Source organism: Heptranchias perlo, chromosome 8, assembly GCF_035084215.1.
Source record: "Heptranchias perlo isolate sHepPer1 chromosome 8, sHepPer1.hap1, whole genome shotgun sequence".
Classification (NCBI taxonomy): Eukaryota; Metazoa; Chordata; class Chondrichthyes; order Hexanchiformes; family Hexanchidae; genus Heptranchias; species Heptranchias perlo.
This window is the reverse complement of record NC_090332.1, coordinates 11,256,997-11,277,970: the sequence shown is the minus strand read 5'-3', so window position 1 is coordinate 11,277,970 and position 20,974 is coordinate 11,256,997. Positions and strand designations below refer to the sequence as shown.

Genomic DNA, 20,974 nt, shown 5'->3' with positions numbered 1-20,974 from the left:
GCCCATCACCTCTGTCCTCCCTGACCAATTTCGGAGATTCTTCCTGCCCTGATTGAGGGCCCAGGGTGATCGCTGAATCATTGAGGAAATTTAGTTTCCAGCTCTACAGTGCAGCATAGTCAATTCAATCAAGAATTCCTACTTTCCTTCTCTCTGTTCTGTTTGTTATGCCATAAATCTGTCTCTAATTGTCTGCAGGGCTGCTTGCCAGCTTTTGATTGCTATTGATGTATGAGCAAGTTGCTGGAGAGTTCACAACAGGAGTCTCTGCTTAGTTTGGTTCCTTTTTTTTCCCAGGGGATGTATAATGGTAGGTCATGTCAGCAGAGTAATTATATCACTGTAATATTTACTTGGAGAAGAGCAGTAGCCTGGGCTTCCCCAGTAGACAGTGTTTAGACACAGGGTGAGTGTTTTAGAACTGTTATGGTACTTCACGTTAGGGTTTTGGATGCACTTCAACTGGGCTTGCTTTATAATAAAGGTGAGGGTAGGATGTGTATTTGTTTCAGTCAGTGACATTCATTAGGCACTTAAGATTATTCTGGTTACATTTATAAGTGATGAGGTGAGACTTCTGAATATTTCTGAAAAGAGGGGAGAAATGTAATTCTTTTATCTAAAGAACACAGACACCTTAAATAATAGTGAGCACAGCTTTTAGAAGCAAAAGGTCATGCTGCATAAACTTTGAGATTATTTGAGGCAAGTATAGTAATGGTTGAGGGACAAACACTAGTTTACATTGGTCTTTAGATCTGACAAACTTCCACCTGTGAACCTTTTAAAGAAGAAGAAATTAATGGGGAAGGAGAGATGGGTTCTGTGCAATTATGCCTCTATTTCTTCTTGGAAGGCATTCAATTTTTGTAACATATTTTGAGGATCATAGAAACCTGCCATTTTTAGTCATTCCCCTTCTGAACCTTTCCAGGGATGTAGGTTCCAGAAGTAGCCTACATGTATCTAGGAGTAGCTCAATAGATTTTAATGCAAGTTGGTGCTTCAGACTAGTCTATGAGCTGGTCTGGAATCACTGGAGCTGGAGAAAAAGCACCACCACATACCTGAAAATATTCTACAAAAAATATCCTAACTCCAAAAATATCCTGATAACTGAAGGAGAGCCCAGAGAAGAATGGCAATGAGGATTCCCATTCTGAAAGTTCTAAGTTATGAAGAAGTTCTTACAGAAGTGAATTTGTTTTCGTTCAAGAAAGGGTCAAAAAACACTCACACACTGCTGTTCATCTTAACATTTTAGCAATCTTACCATCTTACTATAAAGTACACATGCATACGCCGTGTGAATATGCGCATTAAGATCACACGCCCAATGATGGTGCTCATATATGCATTTTATATTTACCAATAAGAAATGCAATTAGCCAGATCGAGAATTCCAATTAGCCTTATGTGGCTAATGTATTGGACAACACTGCTGTAGGAGAACTAAAATTAATGATACTCTGTTTATTTACAGGTGACATGTTTGTCAGAAAATGTTGCCTGTCTTGAAGGTCAATTGCAGAGGCTGATGAGAGAAAAGGATTCAGTGTGCAACCAATTGGAAGAAGCTCAGAAGCAGCTAATACACCATGAGATGGAAGTCAATAAGGTACAAAATCAAAAATTCTACATACTGCGCAACCCCATAAATCTTGTGATGTTAGAATGTGACTAGTGTATATATTCGTACATAAATGTATGTTGTGGAAATTGTGGGGTCAGTCCCTTTCACATCCATTTATCCTTGGGGCACAGACTCATGGAATGTAACAGAGTGAATTGCATTGGAATTGCTGCCGGTTTGTCATCAGGAAAATGCTGGAATTAAGGAAGTGGTAACAGGGCACTTAGAAAATCATATGATTAGGCAGAGTCAACATGGTTTTATGAAAGGGAAATCGTGTTTGATAAATCTATTAGAGTTTTTTGAGGGTGTAACTAGCAGGGTAGATAAAGGGGAACCAGTAGATTTAGCATATTTGGATTTTCAAAAGGCATTCAATAAAGTGTCACATAAAGGTTGTTACACAAGATAAGGCCTCATGGGGTTGGGGGTAATATATTAGCATGGATAGAGGATTGGTTAAAGGAAAGAAAACAGAGAGTAGGATAAACGGGTCATTCTCAGGTTGGCAGGCTGTAACTAGTGGGGTGCCGCAAGGATCGGTGTTTGGGCATCAGCTATTTACAATCTATATTAATGACTTAGATGAAGCGACCGAGTCTAATGTATCCAAGTTTGCTGACGATACAAAGCTAGGTGGGAAAGCAAGCTGTGAGGAAGACACAAAGAGCCTGCAAAGGGATTTAGACAGATTAAGTGAGTGGGCAAGAAGGTGGCAGATGGAGTATAACATGGGGAAATGCGAGGTTATTCACTTTGGTGGGAAGAATGGAAAAACAGACATTTTTTAAATGGTAAGAAATTATTAAATGTTGGTGTTCAGAGAGACTTGAGTGCCCTTGTACATGAAACACAAAAGTTAGTATGCAGGTACAGCAGGCAACTAGGAAAGCAAATGGCATGTTGGCCTTTATTGGAAGGGGGTTGGCATACAAGAGTGAGGAAGTCTTACTACGTTGTACAGGGCTTTAGTGAGACCTCACCTGGAGTACTGCTAACAGTTTTGGTCTCCTTATCTAAGGAAGGACATTCTTGCCTTGGAGGCGGTGCAACAAAAGTTCACTAGATTAATTCCTGGGATGAGAGGGTTGTCCTATGAAGAGAGGTTGAGTAGAATGGGCCTATACTCTCTGGAGTTTAGAAGAATGAGAGGTGATCACATTGAAACATAAGATTCTGAAGGAGCTTGACCGGGTAGATGCATAGAGATTGTTTCCCCTGGCTAGAGAGTCTAGAACTAGGGGGTATAGTTGCAAGATAAGGGGTCGGCCATTTCTTCAGTCAGACGGTTGTGAATCTTTGGAATTCTCTACCCCAGAGGGCAGTGGATGCTGAGTCATTGAATATATTCAAGGCTGAGATAGATAGATTTTTGGACTCTAGGGGAATCAAGGGATATGGGGATCAGGCAGGAAAGTGGAGTTGAGGTCGAAGATCAGCCATGATCTGATTGAATGGTGGAGCAGGCTCGAGGGGCCTTATGGCCTACTCCTGCTTCTATTTCTTATCTTTTGTAAAGCACCAGATCCAACATGTATTCTACTTGATACGCGCTCACGAAAAGAAATATATTTTCAAATTAACTTCTATAATTTTAGAGATGATTTAAAGCTAAGGTCAGATGGTACACATCTTAATATAGCTCATCATGTGGTCCCAAAATTCCATATTGTGGAATGTGGCAATATCGGTGCTATTGGGGAACTCTGTACTAAGAAAATGCAGGCCATGATACAAGGAGAAAGAATGAGTAGGTGTAATTATAGAAAATTAGAGGTAAGAATGGAGAGAAACTGGGAGAGCAACTATCTATAATGAGGTGCCCCAAAACTGCATTCAGTACTGGCCTAATCAGTGTTTTGTACAAATTCATCATTACTTCTCCACTCTTGTATTCAATGACCTATTTATAAAATCCACCTGCACTTGTACTTTCATGGAATTATGTATTTGATCTCCTAGGTTTCTCTACTTATCCACACGCTTCAGTGCCTTTCCATTAAGAGTATACTACCATGCCTTGTTTTTTCTCCCAAATTGTATTATCTCACACTTATCCACATTAAATTGCATCTGCCACTGGTCTGCCCATTCTGCTAACCTGTCTGTCTTCCTGAAGTCTTTTACAGTTCTTCTCACTATTTTCCAAACTTTGGTGTCATCAGTAAATTTCATTGTTGTGCTCCGTATACCCAAGTCCAAATAATCTATATATAAGGAAGACAAAAATGGACCCAACACTGCCCTCTGGGGTTCACCACTTCCAACCCTTCTCTAATCCAAGCAACACCGATTTACCTTAACTCTGTTTCATGTCAATCAACCAACTTTTTAATCCACGCAGTTACATTTCCTCTTATAACGCATATCACAGCCGTGCCCAATTCTGTCCTCACGCAACTCCTTCAGCAGGGGTTGCCGAATAGCAATCAGAAGCAAGAACCATGTCTGATTTTCTCTAACCCTGGCCACTGTCTGAGGCAGAACCAGACCGTTCGCAACCTATTTGACCCTGAGATGAGCTTCCACCCACGTACCTGCTCCATCACCAAGATCGCCTACTTCCATCTCCATAACATCGCCCGCCTCCATCCCTGCCTCAGCTCATCAACTGCTAAAATCATCAGCCATGTCTTTGTTACCTGTAGACTCGACTACTCCAATGCTCTCCTGGCCGGCCTCCCATCTTGCATCCTCTGTAAACTTGTGCCTATCCAAAACTCTGCTGCCCGTATCCTAACTCACACCAAATCCCGTTCACCCATCACCCCTGTGCTTACTGACCACTGACCTCATTGGCTCCCAGTCCAGAAACGCCTCGATTTTAAAATTCTCATCCTTGTTTTCAAATCCCTCCATGGCTTTGTCCCTCCCTATCTCTGCAACCTCCTCCAGCCCTACAACCTTCTGAGATCTCTGCGTTCCTCCAATTATGGCCTCTTGTGCATCCCAGATTTTAATCGTTCCGCCATTGGTGGTTGTGCCTTCAGCTGCCTGGGCCTTAAGTTCTGCAATTCCCTCCCTAAACCCCTCCCCCTCTCTACCCCTGTCTCCCCCTTTATGAGACTCCATTAAAAACCTACCTCTTTGACCAAGCTTTTGGTCACCTGTCTTAATATCTTCTTATGTGGCTTGGTGTCAGATTTTTGTTTGATAAGGTTCTGGTGAAGCGCCTTGGGCCGTTTTACTATGTTAACGGCGTTATATGAATGCAAGTTATTGTTGTTGTCATAGTAAGGCCATCTAAGTACCTCTGTCACCAGGCCAGCTGAAAGCACTGTTTTAGGGTCGAAGCCTCAGTAGTCCTGGTATAAATAACTAAGATTCTCGTTGGATAAGCTCAGTAAGCCATAGCTGGGGGCAGAGGGGAGGGGGTTAGTAGGGAAGAGGGGTCTACCAGGTAAACACTCTGGGTTCCTTTAAAATAAAACCAGCGAGCTAAGACCTTGCTGTGCTCCAAAAGGTATTGACTTTGTCACATGGATAACTGAATGTTCTCCAAATTTTCCAAGCTACTACCCCACTTCAAACCCTCAGCTCATGCTAATAATTAGGCTGGAAACCATGCTTTCACTTTGTGTCTGGAAACACTAATTGATCATCTTAAGTACTTTGGAGTGCTGCTTGACCATACATGCACCAGTCCAAGCTTCAAACAACACTTGTCACCTCAGTGAGTTAAAACTGTATTTGTTCACTAAAGTTTAAAAATGTAGTGTCGATTTAAAATATTCTAGATCACTTTTGAAAGTATTTCTTATCCAAATAACATTTCCCCTCCTCCATTTGATTTTCATTGTTCCTCCTTTGTAGTTAGCATATTGTAATTATCCACTTCACATTTTCGCTCTTGAACTGACAATTGCCATGTGAGAAATGATGGCAGAGATGATTTCTTTTGTGTTTGCTGGTGATTTCCGTGCTATGCCTTTTGCCTTTGGTATATTCTGGGCCAAGTTCATGACTGTTTGTCTGAGTGACAGGATCTTTGAGGTCGCTGATATTGCTGTGAAGCCTGAAGGATAAATAATAACCTACCATTTCTCCTACAGTTATGAAGCCTCCAGGTTATAGTTGGAAATGGTTAGAACCCTGTCCACTGATAATCTGACCGCTCTAGAGTTGACTGTGATGGTAGCAAGAAATTAAAAGCAAACATGAGCAGCGTGAATTCACTTTCTGTATATTTTAAAACTCCACATTTCCCATTCCTATTTTGCAGTTGTAAATACCTCAAAAAAGAGTCTTTCAATTTTCTCCAGTAAACTGCATGTAAAGGTAAATGGGGATGTTGCATCACAAATAGGTCATTATAGCTATATTAAGCTGTGTAGAAGTGCAACTCTCATTGCCTTTTACATGCATTGATATTAATATTTCAGTAAATGCCAGCCATAATATTTTGCTGCCAGTGATTAATGACCTTGTGTCTTCATTTGTTTTGGAGTACATATTTCACTGGTAATGAAGGTTTTCATGTTTATTATTAAGTTTATTATATTACCTGACAAATATGTGGAAATGTGTTACAGAAATATTACAAGAGTCTCTTTATTATGACAAATAACTTGCCACTGAAACAGTTTTAATATGATTTGGGTGTTTGATGGAAGCATATCTGTAATTAACCACTAGAGGGCCAACATATTAAGGACCACGGAGAAAGCAAAAGGTGCTTTACTGCATTTCAGCAAATGAGTGCTGTTAGCTCACATGCATGTCACTTGACTTGTTATTTTTTGCTTGTTGCATTGTGGGTCCAAAAATGTCCATCTAGCTAATACATTTGACGTTTTTTAGATTTTCGAAGATCAGTTATCTGCTGACCAAAGCCACTGACAGTATCACATGCTCATACTCAAGCAGTTCAATTTCTAAGTAAGATAATTTTGATAGAAATGCCACAGTGAGGAGCAAATGGTCTTTTAATCTAATAATTCCCTTTATCTAGTCATTAATATTAAGCAAACATTTGGAATGTCGGGGGAGCTGAGTTAATGTTCCTTTACTTAACTAAGCGCTATTGTAATCAGGGTGAGCATTAACTGGAAGGTACTATATCATAGTAAATGGAACTGGTGTAATTTTTTTCATTTTCCATATTCGTTTTGCATGTATCACTGGTCCCTTCAGTCATGTGTTTTAACTTTGGACGTTCATCATGCATATTATATCTCCACTTCCTGTTACATGACCAAATAATAGCCAGCATCTTCAGAAGAATTCAAACTTGTGTAAAAACTTGAGAAAATCATTTGAGTTCTGTGTATTGTACAAAGTAAAGGTTGTCTTGGAGAGAGTTCTGTGCTGTAATAATCTTGAGGGATTCTCAGTCTGGTTTTGCTCTTGTGATCATTGGGATCCATCCTTACACTCTTCTAATTCATCAAGCTTTTTTGTAATCATTTTTATTTGTCATAAGTTTTATTTTGTTTTGACTTACTGGTTCAATTCATGTGATACATACCAAACAGTTTTTCAGTTTTCAAGGTCTGACATGGAACCTTTCTACCGGCAGAACTGTGTAGCTGTCAGTTTTATTCGCCTCCATTCCACACAGGAAAGAAATGCATAAAACATGATCATCAGTTAACATATTGGAAGAGGCTATATCTATTTTGAAACAAATCTCTGTGTAACACAATGTGCAGAATGACTTTCAAATTTTCTCGGGAAATAACAGCGTTTCATTCTTGCAACACTTAATTTTGATTGTGATAACACGTGTTGGTATGCACACACATTGTGTGACACTTGTTTCTGTCCAAACAACTTGCATTTATACACATATATTTGGTTCATTTTTAGCAATTTCAGGGAATGCAAGGGAGATTGGGGTGGATTGTATTTCATTGGATCTATAGCACCTGAAAGAAATGTGCAATGTTAAAGGAGAAGGAGAACTAAGTATGTCCGTTACATATACAGTACAGGCACTGTATAATATGGTGATTTCTGGAGGTAGAAAAAAGCATTTAATGCAGTTCCAAATGATCTAGTAATTAGGAAAATAAATTTAGAAGGGCAATAGCCAATGGTGACTCTTACAAAACTGAATAGGATGTGAATTACAAAAAAAAAATCACTGTCAGATTAAGGTCAATAGTAAGAAAGTGATTGCCATTCTAAATACTATTGGAAATATAGTGCACACCTGTATGAATACATGAAAGACTGGGGGAGAAATTCAACCTCACTTCACCCGTTTTTTTTTTGGGTTAAAAAATGAAGGTTGGAGGGACGAATTTCGGGTTGCGATTTCTCGTGCCTAATCTTCCCCCGGAAGTACACCGGCTGTGAAACTGGAAGAATTTCAAGTGTGTGGGGGTCGTCCACCTGAAACAGGCGTTGGGCGTCTTGAATATGCAAATTAGGGTGCTAACACCAGTTTTAGGCCCCTGATGCAAAATTGGGGAGCAAATGAGCGCAGCATGCACCACCCATGTTCTGACCAGTTGATCCAGGTCTTCAGCGGCCTAACCAGTTTCCCTTAAAGGGACTGCTGGAAGCCTCCCACAAAATGAAAGATTGACTTTTTTTTTTAAAAAGAGTTTTATTTCTGTGGCGCCAGGAGGAACAGGAGTGCTCCTCCTGGTTCCACAAAATTACTGCGGGCTGCTGTGAGCCCGGGTTTGCATCCCCCACCCCCTCTCCTCCCCGGGACCTACCTGGAGGCTGACTCGGTGTCGCAGCCACCTGAAATTCCTAAGGCCCAGGCCGGCGAGCTGCATCTTGGCGATTGGCGCCGCAGCTTGCTGGTTTCACGCAGATGAGGCCTGAGGCCCAATTTCTAATGGGCCTCAGGCTCACTCCTTCGGATGTGCATTCATATTGCGCCAACCATTTTGTGCCGGCTTCTGGCGCGAGTTGAATTTCTTCCCCCAGGAACTCCTGAGTTATCTTTGAAATTCTGATTTATTTTTTCAAAAATTCTTCCCATTTGGATGCTGCATATTTTTATATCCTGCTGTGCAGTCCGTTGATTTTTGTACAAATGATTATATTTGCATCCATCGGCTTAATTGACAAATTCCTTCATTGACGAATCTTGCATCCCCCTTGCTGTGAACTTGTGTCTAGAAGAAAGCATAAATCTACACGCAGGACAGTACTGTGGGCGGCACGTTGTATAAGACCATTGGCAATTCAACTACTGGACCTGCTGAATCTGATTTAAAGGAGTGGCCTGAAAGGCTCCTCTCTATGACAGCTGGCAAGAGTTTTGCTCTTTATCAGTTGCCACTCAGGATATTACTGCGCAACTATTAAGGAAATCTCATTCTGTGAAGTCAATCTAGTGAGGATGAGCAAGACTATTGCAAGAGGATATGGTTTGCAGGAAAAGGATTAAGATGATTGATGTGCATTATGCTGCCTATAAGCTGCTCCAAGATCTTTGCTCTCGTGCCAGTATAAAATCATAAAGCTGCCAGTGAATGTTGGCATTGATGCAAGCAAGATCGCCAAGATGTGGCTTCCCTTCATTCTACTTTGCACTGGCCACAGCACAACTGCCACTGGTACAAAGCCCACTTTTTAAGTTGCCCTTTTAAAACTCTGTTGGCAAGCAGGCAGCATCTCAACGTTTCAATTACTGAAAAGAGCTGACTGCCCTGTCACCATTTCTTAGACAGAAACAAACGGATCTGTGTCTAAGGCTGGTAAGTAACACTCCTTCAAGTCACTTAAGTATGCAAGCATGGCCTGCCTTCTTCTCCCAGCACACAGCAGTGAGAGTGGGCAGTGTAACCATGACTCCTTGCTTATATCATTGCTGCCAGTAACATTGCATACTGTATTTGAATTCACCACATTTAAAGGCCAGCAAAAACAGATGTTATCAATAGGGGCAAAATCATTTTTTTGTTCATACCGAAGTAACTTCATATTTTTGTTCTCCGTTGTATTGATTTGGATTTGGAACAGCATTTTTACTTTCCAAAATCTCTAACTTCTGCTCATCACTAAGATTTGAATTACCGAAAAATTTGACCATGATGGTGCAGTTGTACTGCAGATACTATAAAGAGTGCAGTGTTCAGTTGACAGACCCAAGCTATATTGGTAATGAGGAGCTTTCCATATGCGTTCTTGGACACATGCACTGTGGGCCAGCTGTGGTTTAATGGTAGCATTCTTGCCTCTGAGTCAGAAGGCAGTCAGTTTAAGCCCAATTCCAAAACCTTGAGCACATTGTCTAGGCTTGCGTGCAGTACTGAGCAAGTGCTGCATTGTTAGAGGTGTCATTCTTTTAGAAGGCCCAGTCTGCCTGTTTAGATGGATGTAAAAGAGCCAACAACACTTCTTTGAAGAGCAGGGAGTTCTCCTGTGGTTCTAGCCAACATTGATCTATCAACCCCAACACCGCCAAAAACAGATTAGCTGGTTATTTATAATAAAAACAGAAAATGCTGGAAATACTCAGCAGGTCAGGCAGCATCTGTGGAAAGAGAAACAGAGTTAATGTTTCAGGTTGATGACCGTTCTGACAAAAGGGTGCAGGCAGAAGCATTAGTTGTCTATTGACATTAAAAACTATCATTGTAAAGTCCAATAGTCGCCTACATACAAATTCCAAGTGGTGTAAGACTACCTCTTAGAAATGGTTTTCCTTCTCTTGCTTTAGTGAACCCAGAAGTCTGACTGTTGGCCTGACCCTTGAGTTATGTAGTTTCTTTTATGTTGATGTGCACCTGTAACCTCTTTGCATCAATGTGGAAGTGTTATTATAATTCCATCTTTAAATTGTGCTACCAAGTGCTGTATGATCATCTTAATTCAGTTGTGTTTTAACTGTCCATCATCAGAAAACTCATTTCAAGAAATAAATGGAATACATTTCAAAGGTTTGGGTGGTCCTTGTCAAAATATAGCCCGTTACACTCAGCTCCAGTTACTTGTATTATTAATATTATTACTGTGAACTTTAAAGCAGTGTGTAACTTGCAACCCCTCTGAACTATTAGAACCAGCATCCAGGATGAATTTTGATCAATTTCTCTATCTCTTCTTACCAGATCAGCTGTTGATTGTGTTAGCTATTTAATTGAAAGCCTTGTATTGAATAAATATTAGCTTGAGGAAAGGAAATGGTGACTGTCTGATACCCTTCTTTCCTCTGCATGTTTACTGCCTTTCCTCTTCCTTCCAGACAGCAGTCGCTTCCATTTTGTCTAAATCTGTCATGATCCTCGCTTTCAGTGCACATATTCGTGCATGTGATTGACTCGGTAACCCTTGATTAAATCAAAAGCAAAATACTGCGGATGCTGGCAATCTGAAATAAAAACAGAAAATGTTGGAAACACTCAGCAAGACAGGCAGCATCTGTGAAGAAAGAAACAGTTAACGTTTCAGGTCGATGACCTTTTGTCAGATCTGGAAGAAGTTGAAGATTTAACAGTTTTTAAACCACGCAGAGCCAGGCAAAGGTGGGGGGAGTGGGGGCGGTGGGAGGAAGGGGAGTGGAAGAAAGAACAAAAGGGAAGGTCTGTGATAGGATGGAGGGCAGGAGTAATTAACTGACAAAAGGAATGATGGTGCAAGGCAAGGAGGGTGGTAATGGGACAAATAAAGAAACAAAAGATGAGTCTAGAGGAGCTGGTAATGGCAACAGCAAAACCATTACCTGCACTTGCTGTCTGAAAAAATGGGCGCTTTACAACCTTCCAGACTCAACATTGGTTTCATTAACTTCAGATCATAACCGCTGCTCCCATTTTTTCAGACAGTAGGTGCTGGTAATAGTTCTGTCATTGCCATTACCAGCTCTTCTAGACCCATCTTTTGTTTCTTTATTTGTCCCATTACCTTACTCCTTGCCTTGCACCTTCATCACTTTTGTCATTTAATCACTCCTGCCCTCCACCCTGTCACAGACCTTCCCTTTTGTTCTTTCCTCCCCATCCCTCCCACTTTGCCTGGCTCTGTACATACTTAAAAACTGTTAAATATTTAACTTCTTCCAGTTCAGACGAAAGGTCATCAACCTGACACGATAACTGTTTCTTTCTCCACAGATGCTGCCTGACTTGTTGAGTACTTCCAGCATTTGCTGTTTTTATAACCCTTGGATTAAGTTGCATAACTATTGACTGTGTGTTTCTGAGGAGTACAATAGATGAAAGGTTTTGTCATCCTGTCATTTTCTATTTTTTTTTCTCTCGCGTTGTCTCCAAATTTTTTTTGAATTCTTTGTATTGAGGCTGTTATTTTCTGCTTCTCAACTTTAATTTGATTGTAGACTTTTTCTCTTTTTCTTTGCATTTCCATGAACATGTCACTGTTTCAGGCACACTCATTTTTTTATTCATTGTGTCAGACTTTATTTCATTCACATTCAACATTCCAGCTCTTGTTTCATTTTACATCTTTCTTAATTCATTCTCTATATCTTCAGTTTATGCTTTTTTTGCCGCCGCCTTCTTTGTTCTTGAAAGCACAAGGCCTTGACATGACACCCGTCAACATTAGAGTGAGAAACCTCTGAGACCCAGACCTCCCATCGTGTTAAGCATCAAGAGTTCACATCCTTCAAAATCAACATAGACAATGTTTTCTTGGCATCCCAGCCAGTCACATTCAAACTTAATTATGTTCGAGAGTCGCTCACGGTAAGTTGGACGATACACTTGTTCTATAAGAATGGAAGCATTCTACCATGAACACACCAAGTATTATTCTGTTGCTAATGTGCATCTATGTGTCAATTGTCGTGTTTCTTTAAGACCACAAGGTCTAACTGTTGTGGTTTCCTGCACAGATGCTGCCTGACCTGCTGAGTGTTTCCAACATTTTCTGTTTTCGTTTTATAAAATAGCATCTTCCTGATTCATTGTGAGCAACACTACAGGTCAACTGCAGGCTAATTAGTCTTAGGAAGACCCTGAAATCAATTAGAGTTCAGAAGGAAAATGAAGTGACTCCATTTTTTTTAAGTGTGACCCCAGAAAGTTCCATATGTGACGAAATTTGACATCTGAAGTGTGATGGACACATCTCAAACTTGTATGTATATATTTGCAGTGTTGCTCACAATGAATCAGGAAGATGCTATTTTATAAAACGAAAACAGAAAATGTTGGAAACACTCAGCAGGTCAGGCAGCATCTGTGCAGAGAATAGACAAGCATGAATAACACATTCTAAAGTATGTTTCATGGCTGTTGCACATCTTGGGGTTGAAATGAGATTCATAAACAGTTTGAGCTTTGTTCTCACAGCTTATCTCACCTCAATCTTCCTTGTACCACACTCAAGACGATGTACTATCAATTACATTATCAAGACTGAAATTAATTAATTTACTGTATCATATACCTGCCTCTTCTAATCCTATTGAAATTCTAGTACTTACAGGGTTGAGTGAAGATTTCCCTGAATTTAACGTATCCTTCTAAAAGGGCCTGTATTAGTGGAATGATTCAGAAATTTTGTGAGCATTTTTATACCAAGGTATACTTTGAGCCTTCAAAATACTAAAATGTAATTTAGAAAAGTGTATTCTGGATCACGACAGTGTTAATATGTTAGATAGTAATCTTTTTAGTGTATGACAAACTTATGTAGTGTTTAAGAATTACAACTGGGAAATAAAACATGACTTAAATGTCAAATATTGCCTCTGTTCAATTAAAGCTTTTTTTTAAATATAGAGGAACCTTTCCTTCATACACTGTAGAGAGAAAAGACAGGTCAACCGTTCTGGGCAGGGCTAATTCTGTCTGAAACAACCTGTCTTTTCTCTCCACAGATGTTGACTGACGTGTTGTGTGTTTCCATTTTTTTTGATAAATGAGTTTTCCAGCATTTGTAATTTTTTTACTTTTCCTTTATACTTAAGAACACAGTTCAGGGTTTTGTCATATTAAAAGCAATAAATGGAAGAACGGTATGTATATGTATCTATATGCATTTGGGAATAAGATGCCTTTACAGATGCAGCAGAGTACTCACTATCAGTACAATGTTATATGGATACAGGGGGAAAAGAGTAGAAAATATAGCATGAAACATTTGGATAGTTGTTCTGTAAGATGGTGAGCATAGCAAACATCATTAATGATTAACTCCACACCAGATGTGGAACAGTTGTAACTTTAAAAAATGTTATTATCTAGACTCAGCCAAACCCAATTTCCCTAGTAGCATAGCCATAAAACCAGATATTTGCACAGTACTTTTGTTTTATTTAGAACTTATTAGTCACAGTCCTACATGAGTAATGCACACATCAAATATTCATGAATTGCATAAACAAGGGTAAAAATAACCACCCATCTGTTTGCCCCAGACAGGTAAAAATGTGGAAAACATCAGACCAGTGTTAATCCTCTGTAGGACCATATCACAAAGAACAATGTATCATAATTACCGTAGTGGCCACAAACTTAGAAAAAAATTACTTTGGAAAGGGACAGTTTGCCAACTTCTGCACCCTGTGTAAAACTGTAACATCTGGAACTGTTGACATTTAACAGCACTTTCTGTTTATCTACTTCAGGGACAACGGTGCTTTTTAAAATAACTTGAAACACCTCTGTTTGTACTATAAGAACATCTTTGAAAAGGAATAGAAATGTCACTTTTAAATTTATAAAACTTCTGTTAAGTCTAAGAATGGTATTTAGAAAGAAATTGGTCCATCTGCCCTGCCTGAGTTCAATTTACCAGAAATGGAAGGATTAAAGGACATGTTGATTTCCTCATCCAGAAGACTTGTTTTCTACAGTGCCATGCATTCCAAACAATTTTGGAGACGTTATTTACTATTAGATGTTCTCCCATGGCATTGCTCACATGGTAGTGTGGGGTTTAGAGCACGATTGTGCTGTTCAGGAGCATGCCTCGCTTCACTCTTTAAGAAGTACTCCCGGTGGAGAAGTAATCTGAATAGGTACACCCTATGGTCAGTTAAAGGCCAATTACCATTCGAAGCTTTAGATTTATAGCTGCTTGGCTCCTATCCTTGAAGAGAAGTGAGGTTATCTCAGGATCAGACAAACCAGCAGGAAATTGCTGTTTTCTTTTTTAGTATATATATTTTGGTTAAGAATGTTCAGTTGTGATTTGTTGCTGCTTTATACAGAGGGTAGCACTGGTGACATTGGTGTTTTATACAAAGCATATAAAGTGTGATAAACACATCTGAAAACTTGTACTAGCAGATTTCCTCTGGTGTTACTCCATAAGTTGGAGGATACTGTTTTTAACAATAGGGATACTATCAACAAAGTGTGACTGGGAAAGTGTTACACGAAATAAGCGTGACACTTGCAGTAAATTCCACTATATATGTGTGTGTATTTATTATATAATGTGTGTGGGTGTGTATATATATATATATATATATATATAGGTCCTGTTTGTGGTTTTGCTTTCAAGAAATTACATCTTTGTTTCATATTACTGCACCAGGAATAATTTTGTCTCCGTGAAACACATTATGCCTTTTCTGTTGCTGTTTTTCATTTTATAATGCCAGAGCACTATAATCCATGTTTATTTGCACAAGTCAAGTGTTTGTTTCTAATTGTTAGATTGGTGCCTTTGACTAGGCTTCCTGTTGGATAGCTCAACTTACTGATTAGGGTTGGGTTAAAACTAATAGATCCCAAAGGTGGGTGGTAACTGAATGCTTTGACTGCTGATTTAATCTCAAAAATGCCATTATGCCTGCAAGTCTGGATATCTGAATATGTACGACTTAGGAGATTTCCATTATTTTCCTCTGGGTGGCACTATGAGGCCACTTTGTTAGTGTAATGAATATTGAGAAATGAATGGAATTCACATATGCATAATTTTTTTTGACTTTTCTTTAACCTTTAGGAATCTAGTGAATTGCGCTATCAGCTGAATCAGGTCAAAATGAAGAAAGATGAGGCTGAGAAGGAATTCAGGGAATGCAGAACAAAAACGTTACGAGAATTTGAACTCCAAGAACAGGTAAGAGCCTCTAAGTTGCAACTGATCCGAACTGTTGCCTGAGAGTTATAAAAGATTCAGAAAGTTGGGGGGGGGGGCGGTGGATAGGGGGCAGGGGGAACTAAGAATATTACATTAAGTGAAATACTGGCTTTGTGCCATTACAGTTGTAGATTGACATTCTAGTGGCATATGGCCTTTGCAGAAATATTGTGTTAGGCTTGATCTTAAAAGGGCCTCACTATGCTTATGTTTCTGAAATATCCGTAATAATAGTGAAAAGTGTTTGTTGTTATTTAATTGCATTTTAGCCAACAGTCTGCAACATTCCAACCCAAGAGTGTGATAACATCTGCTGGAATTCATGTGACCATGGATAACTTTGAGGTCTCTGCATCTAACATTACAAAGGATTTGAATGACCTAAAGTACCTCAATAATGCTGATAGTTTAGTCATGGTGTTATATTTCTTAAGATTAATTTTTCATTTAGAATGAATGGACCAGAAATCTGAGCTGATATACATTTGATTGGTTTGATAGGGCTGGACTAAGGCACATTTTTGCTTGGATCAGCTCCAACTTGCTTTAAGATGTTGAAATGTGTGTGTTTTAGATTAGCAACAATTATGGTAGCAAAAATAAGTGCACCAAAATGATCACTGGGAGTGTGCTACAGCTACATAGCATCAGTTTGTGACAAGCAGAGCTTAATGTGATTATAATATTTTATTATTTAGAGTTGAGCCTTCATCATATTTGTTGTTCTGACCTGTCTAACATACTATCACTGATCAATAATTCTAAGTTTCATTACCAATAGTAATTAGGTAATAAACATGACCTTTTGGATCAGTTGTATACGTAACACTATGCGTAATTGACACCGAAGATTATTTTCCTTCAACATAATGTGACAAAATGACCACTTATGTGTAGTTGACTTCATGATGTCAGTGCTGGAATGCAAAATTTGGCTAGAGTTGCCAATATGTATTTATCTATAGTGAACTTTGGCAACGGGGAAGTGGGGGGGGGGGGGGGGAAAGAGAGTAATTGAAGTCTGTGCACGTGGGATTGATGCAGACAAGAAAGGGAAAGCAACACTAATACCACAAGCAAGTGGGCCTGGCTCTCCGCGCTGATGGTTGCTTCTCAGTTTTTTTTTACAACTTCGAACCCAGATTTTACTATTGATTGGTTGGGGAGCAGGATGTAGTGTGGGGAGAATAAGCAATGAGAAAAATATGAAAAGGAATGTAATCTAATCAAAATGCAGGTGGGAGAACTAAACAAATAAAGGTAAGACAAAAGTGAGGACAGAATGAATAAAAAGCTAAAAAGGGAGATATAGTTAAATCAATAGAAAATGTAGTTAAGAATATTGCATTATACTGACACTGCCTAGTTTGTTGATCTGTACATGGAGTATACTGTTACAAAAACTGCAGCATAAAATTCAGTTAATTTATGGAGATATATTGCAATACAGTTTAGGACCAATTCAGAAACTCAGGACACTAACTTACTGCATATAGAGAGATATTAAACTACTCCTTTTGTGATCACAATTGCATTGGAAAAGGTGAAACTGTCAGCTGCATTAGAGTGCACATTTTGTGGTGTTTACATAATTGCTCGTTCATAGAACCTTGTGATGCTTGTGCAAAGCTAGGAAGATTAGGGTATGGATGGGTACAGGTGGAAAAATCTGTGACGCAGTTACAGATATCATAGTCCACTGCCTTTTCTAATTTAGTATTTTATGATATATTATTTATATTCCTTAGGAGTTGTTGGCAATTTTTGAAGTTCTTTTATAAAATCCACCTGGTCCTCTTTCTCATGTTTAACTGCTTGACATCGCGATGATCAACTTTGAACTCTCCTATGCCTCCATATTCTCATTCATATCTCACAGCAGTGCGATATCATCAAATTACCTCCTCGAGCAATACTTATAACTGGTATAGGTGTTGGGTGCACAACAGGCACGAATAAGGAAAAGTTTTAACTTGTAAGTTCATTCAAGTTAGAAAGAACTTCCTCGTAAGTCGAATAAATTTGGAATCCCAGTGTTCTTCATCGTACATTCTAGTCATGCAATTCAAAAATCTAGATTTATGATCACTAAACAGTATGTTTAAATAAAAAATATAAGTTGCAGAAAATAAGCCATCGCGTGTTGTTGGACACATGACTTGTGTTGTAGTGACCATGAAATCACTGATCCCTGAAGAAAATACAGCAGCACTAATTTAAGCTTCCTTTAAAATTTTAAATTTGTTAATTTATATCTTTCTTTCTGTGTACTTACTATTTATTGTGAAGTGATACATGTAATGATACATACTTGTTTCATGTTCATACTCTCTATCTCTAGCTTTCTTTGCTTTCAGTCTTTTGTACTCTTTTTCATAATCCTGTTGCTGCACATTCTTTATTTTGCTCTCTAACTTTTCTGTTTCATGCTGTCCCTTCACTTTCTTTTGCCGCCTCACACATTCAACAACAACTTGCTTTTATAGAGTGCCTTTCGCATATTGAAAAGTCCCAAAGTGCTTTACAGAGGGGGTCAAGGGACCCAAGCAGGAACAGGGAGAAAAGTTAGGGGAGGTGACTGAAGGCATAGTCAAGAAAGTAGGTTTTGAATGGGGGGATGAGAGAGATAGAGAGATGGGATAGTTTAGGGAGAGAATTCCATTGTGAAGTAGCATGGTGGCTGAAGGTTCTGCCACTGTTGGTGGAGCAGTCAGAGGTAGGTTACACAATAGACCAGAGTAGGAAGAGCAAAGGGTGCATACTGTGTGTAATGTTGGTGAAGATTGCATTGGTAGGAAGGAGTGATGTTATGAAGGGATTTGAAAATGAAGACAGGGATTTCAAAGTTAATTCACCTGAGCATTGGGAGCCAATGGAAGTCGGCGAAGACCTGGGGTGAAAGGAGTGCAGGATCAGATGAATAGCAGAGTTCTGGACAAGTTGGAGTTTATGTGAGATAGAGTTTGGGAGATGAATGAGGAGAGTATTGGAGAAATTAAGGCTGGAGGCGATGAAGGCATATATGAGAGATTTGGTGGCAGTAGGGCTGAGATAGGTGGAGTACGCCATCTTGCTGATGGATATGGGGTTTGTAGCTCAGTTTGGAATCAAGCAGGACATTGAGATTTTGCACTGTTGGTTTCAGCCTGAGCAAGCAGCTGGGAAAGGATATGGAATCAACGCCTGAAGCGTGCATTTCTGGCATGATCGGAACAGGATGATTTCAGTCGCCAATCTTCAACTGAAGAAAGCTCTGGCTGATCCATGATTTGATGTCAGACAGCACATCAACAGCCGTGGAGCCAAGGAAGCTGCCTGTGTGCTTATGGATATTGTCACTGGGGGGCAGCATGCACATATGGAGTAGGGGGGGGGCGTGAAAACGATGGAACTTTGGAGCACACCCCAATTGACCATCCGGGTATGGGAAGAAAAGCCATTGGAGTTCTACTGACTGTGTAGGAACAACTGCAAATGGGACCATGTTAGGGAAATGCCATGGAGGTGGATCACAGAGAAAAGATGGTGGAAGAGGATTGATTGATCAATTGTGTTGAAAACCACGGAAAGGTTAAGAAAGACAAAGAAGGATAACACACCGCAGTTGGTATCACACAGGATATCACAGGTGGTTTTTACCGGAGAGTTCTCAGTGCTGTGGAAACCAGACTGAAAGAACTCAGAGAGGTGGTTCAAGGTGCATGTTGTGTGTCCTAATGACACTAGATTATTTATCATTGAGATGAGTATATTTATTTTTGTAGGTAAGGATAATTCTCACATCTGCCTCATGATATTATTGTTCATGAGTTATGGTGCCACCATTGCCAGTGAAATATAAATAGGTGCACGTATTTCAGAATATCCCAACACGTACCTTCAGGGCCTTACCCTGGAATTTAAGTAAAACTCTCAAGGCTGCACTGAGAATGTGCCATCTGCCAACCTAATGATTGATGTACTGTCCATTTCTCCCCACCTGTCTGATTCCTGTTGATCGCACTCATTATGTCCACAGTTGCCAAATTTGAGCCCACCTCACTTGTCTCCCCCTCTGGGGGCCCTCATTGCCAGAAATTGGTGGAGAGCGGGGTCTCTGCGGCTGTGGTGGAGCCAGTTTGATTTTTGATCTTGGGGAGTGATGACCTAAAGGGCAAATAACTTTTACACCAATGTAGGGGTTTACATGGATCAGCTTATACCCATATTTATGTTCTTCATATGCAGGGAAAGTCTCAATGAAAATGAAACACAGCCCTAATACCACTGCTCCTGAAACCCTTTCAACAGCTATTTGAGCAGCTACTCATGGTTATGCTGCTAACTCTCCTGAAATTCTGTTGCTACCTCTGAATTTTACTCTGAAAACCATCAACAGGTGACCAGAGAAACCTCCTCTACTGCAGCTGATTTGACTATGGTTCCCATAATTTTCATCACTGTTGCCTTGGTATTACCACAAAAATCACATCCCCAGCTGTTAACGGAATTCAAACCAGCATCATGTAATTCTTCACTGGGAACATGGGTCTTTCGCCAGTTTTCAAAGCAACATCTGTTGTCTGGAATTGTTTCACCATACATCCTGGTGACGAATTAAAAACATTGCATTCATACTATAAGAGAGGTATTATTGAGGCAGACAGAAGGCTCATTTGGGAACAATCACATTAATCAGAACACCTGCAATAGTTTGTTTCTGTGGCACTGTGTCAGAATGGTGTTGACAAGGACATTTGGTGCAATGAAAGCGAGGAACTAGGAGTGATGGTGCCAGTGGCAGTCAAGGCAGTGGACAGGGGGCCCCTAAAGTGGCATCTAAGTCTTGCAGTCTTTACTGGGTAAGTGGTTCCATTTCAGTAATTTGACAGCAGAGATAATTGCTACAGACGGTAGATATGCAGGAAGGTGATTACAGTAATGTATGCTGTTTTGCACATACACTAAATCTAGTTATGCACAATATGTAAATGAAGCCTCCAAGAAAGAGATCAAGGACATCCTCATTCAGCATGACAGGATCCTGCTGGTTGCTGATTTCTGTTGCTTTGAGACCCAGAAATTTGGTGAACCTGGTGCACATGTCTGTTACCAGAAATCTTCGGGGCAAACAATATGTAACTGTTCTTTAAAAAAAATACTCTGCAGAGCCAGAAGTACATCCCTGCCATGTTCATCATTGCTCAAGTACAGTTAGCAGTGAGCCCATACCTGGCAATATATCTCATCAGTACCATTTGACAATGAGATTTCTTTTTGCTGTAAGCTGTTTGTTAGCTCTGTGTTGGACTCTGAATTTTTACCTTGCAGCTATAACACTGATGCAATTTTTGGAGAAAATCTGTAAAATGCTCCTAATCTTATTTATTTCTA

The 20,974-nt window shown here is 39.8% G+C and overlaps 1 protein-coding gene across 8 annotated transcripts in view; it reads left to right on the top strand.

The window, feature by feature from the left end:
- sdccag8 (SHH signaling and ciliogenesis regulator sdccag8) overlaps positions 1–20,974 on the top strand; it is a 263,176-nt gene that overhangs the window by 45,298 nt on the left and 196,904 nt on the right. For all 8 annotated transcript variants that reach the window (XR_010963604.1, XM_067988650.1, XM_067988651.1 and 5 more), the window contains 2 exons: positions 1,484–1,618; positions 15,464–15,580. Coding sequence is in view for 7 of the 8 variants with exons in the window: in XM_067988650.1 (XP_067844751.1) it covers positions 1,484–1,618; positions 15,464–15,580 (252 nt within the window). In the remaining variant the exon portion in view is untranslated. The remainder of the gene's footprint in view (positions 1–1,483; positions 1,619–15,463; positions 15,581–20,974) is intronic.